The 660-nt window shown below is 69.7% G+C and overlaps 1 protein-coding gene across 1 annotated transcript; it reads right to left on the bottom strand.

The window, feature by feature from the left end:
- Window positions 1-660, bottom strand: THITE_2052408 (uncharacterized protein; the record flags this gene model as incomplete). Its single annotated transcript, XM_003656009.1, has 2 exons — window positions 1-99; window positions 211-660. The coding sequence occupies 2 exons, from the start codon at window positions 658-660 to the stop codon at window positions 1-3; spliced, it is 549 nt and encodes a 182-aa protein (XP_003656057.1).

The raw sequence follows: 660 nt of genomic DNA on the forward strand, positions 1-660 counted from the left end.
TCACGCCCCCGCATCACCATCCTCGTCCTCCTCACACGTTCCCTCCACACACTGGACCTCCACCAACCGCTGCTGCACCAGCACCGGCGCGTCCTCGTCCTTCAGCCACCAATTGCACACGCCGCTCCCGCCACACACGCCCTTCATATTCCCGTCCGGCTCCGACCCGCTGACCTTGAACTTGGCCTCGCCCTCCCACTTCAGATTCACCACCGCGCCCGTCTCGAGCACCACGGCCTCCTCGAGCCCGACGCGCAGCGCGAAATCCGAGATGGCGCTCGCGCTGTCATTAGCGACGCGGAACGTCCACCGGCCCGTATCCGCCGCGTCCGCGTCGCCGCTGCCGCAGGCGTACGTGTGCCCGCGCGGGTCCTCGCCCGCGCCCGCGTAGCCCAGCCACCGGACGCTGCAGTTGGCCGTCGTCGGCGGGAACGCCGCCGCGCCGAAGCGCGTCTGGCCCACCACGATCGTGTTCGGGTCTGCCACGGCAAAGCTCAGGCTCCAGTACGGGTGGTTGGCCGGGTAGCCCGACGGCGTGTGTGTGCTCAGCCGGGGGATCTGCCACGGTTGGAGGCTGGTCGTGTTGATGGAGAGGGCGGCCATGGTTGGCGTCGGGGGGATGAGGAGGGCGGCGAGGAGGAAGGGCAGCGGGTTGCGCAT

Source organism: Thermothielavioides terrestris, chromosome 4 (assembly GCF_000226115.1).
Source record: "Thermothielavioides terrestris NRRL 8126 chromosome 4, complete sequence".
In the NCBI taxonomy this organism is placed as follows: Eukaryota; Fungi; Ascomycota; class Sordariomycetes; order Sordariales; family Chaetomiaceae; genus Thermothielavioides; species Thermothielavioides terrestris.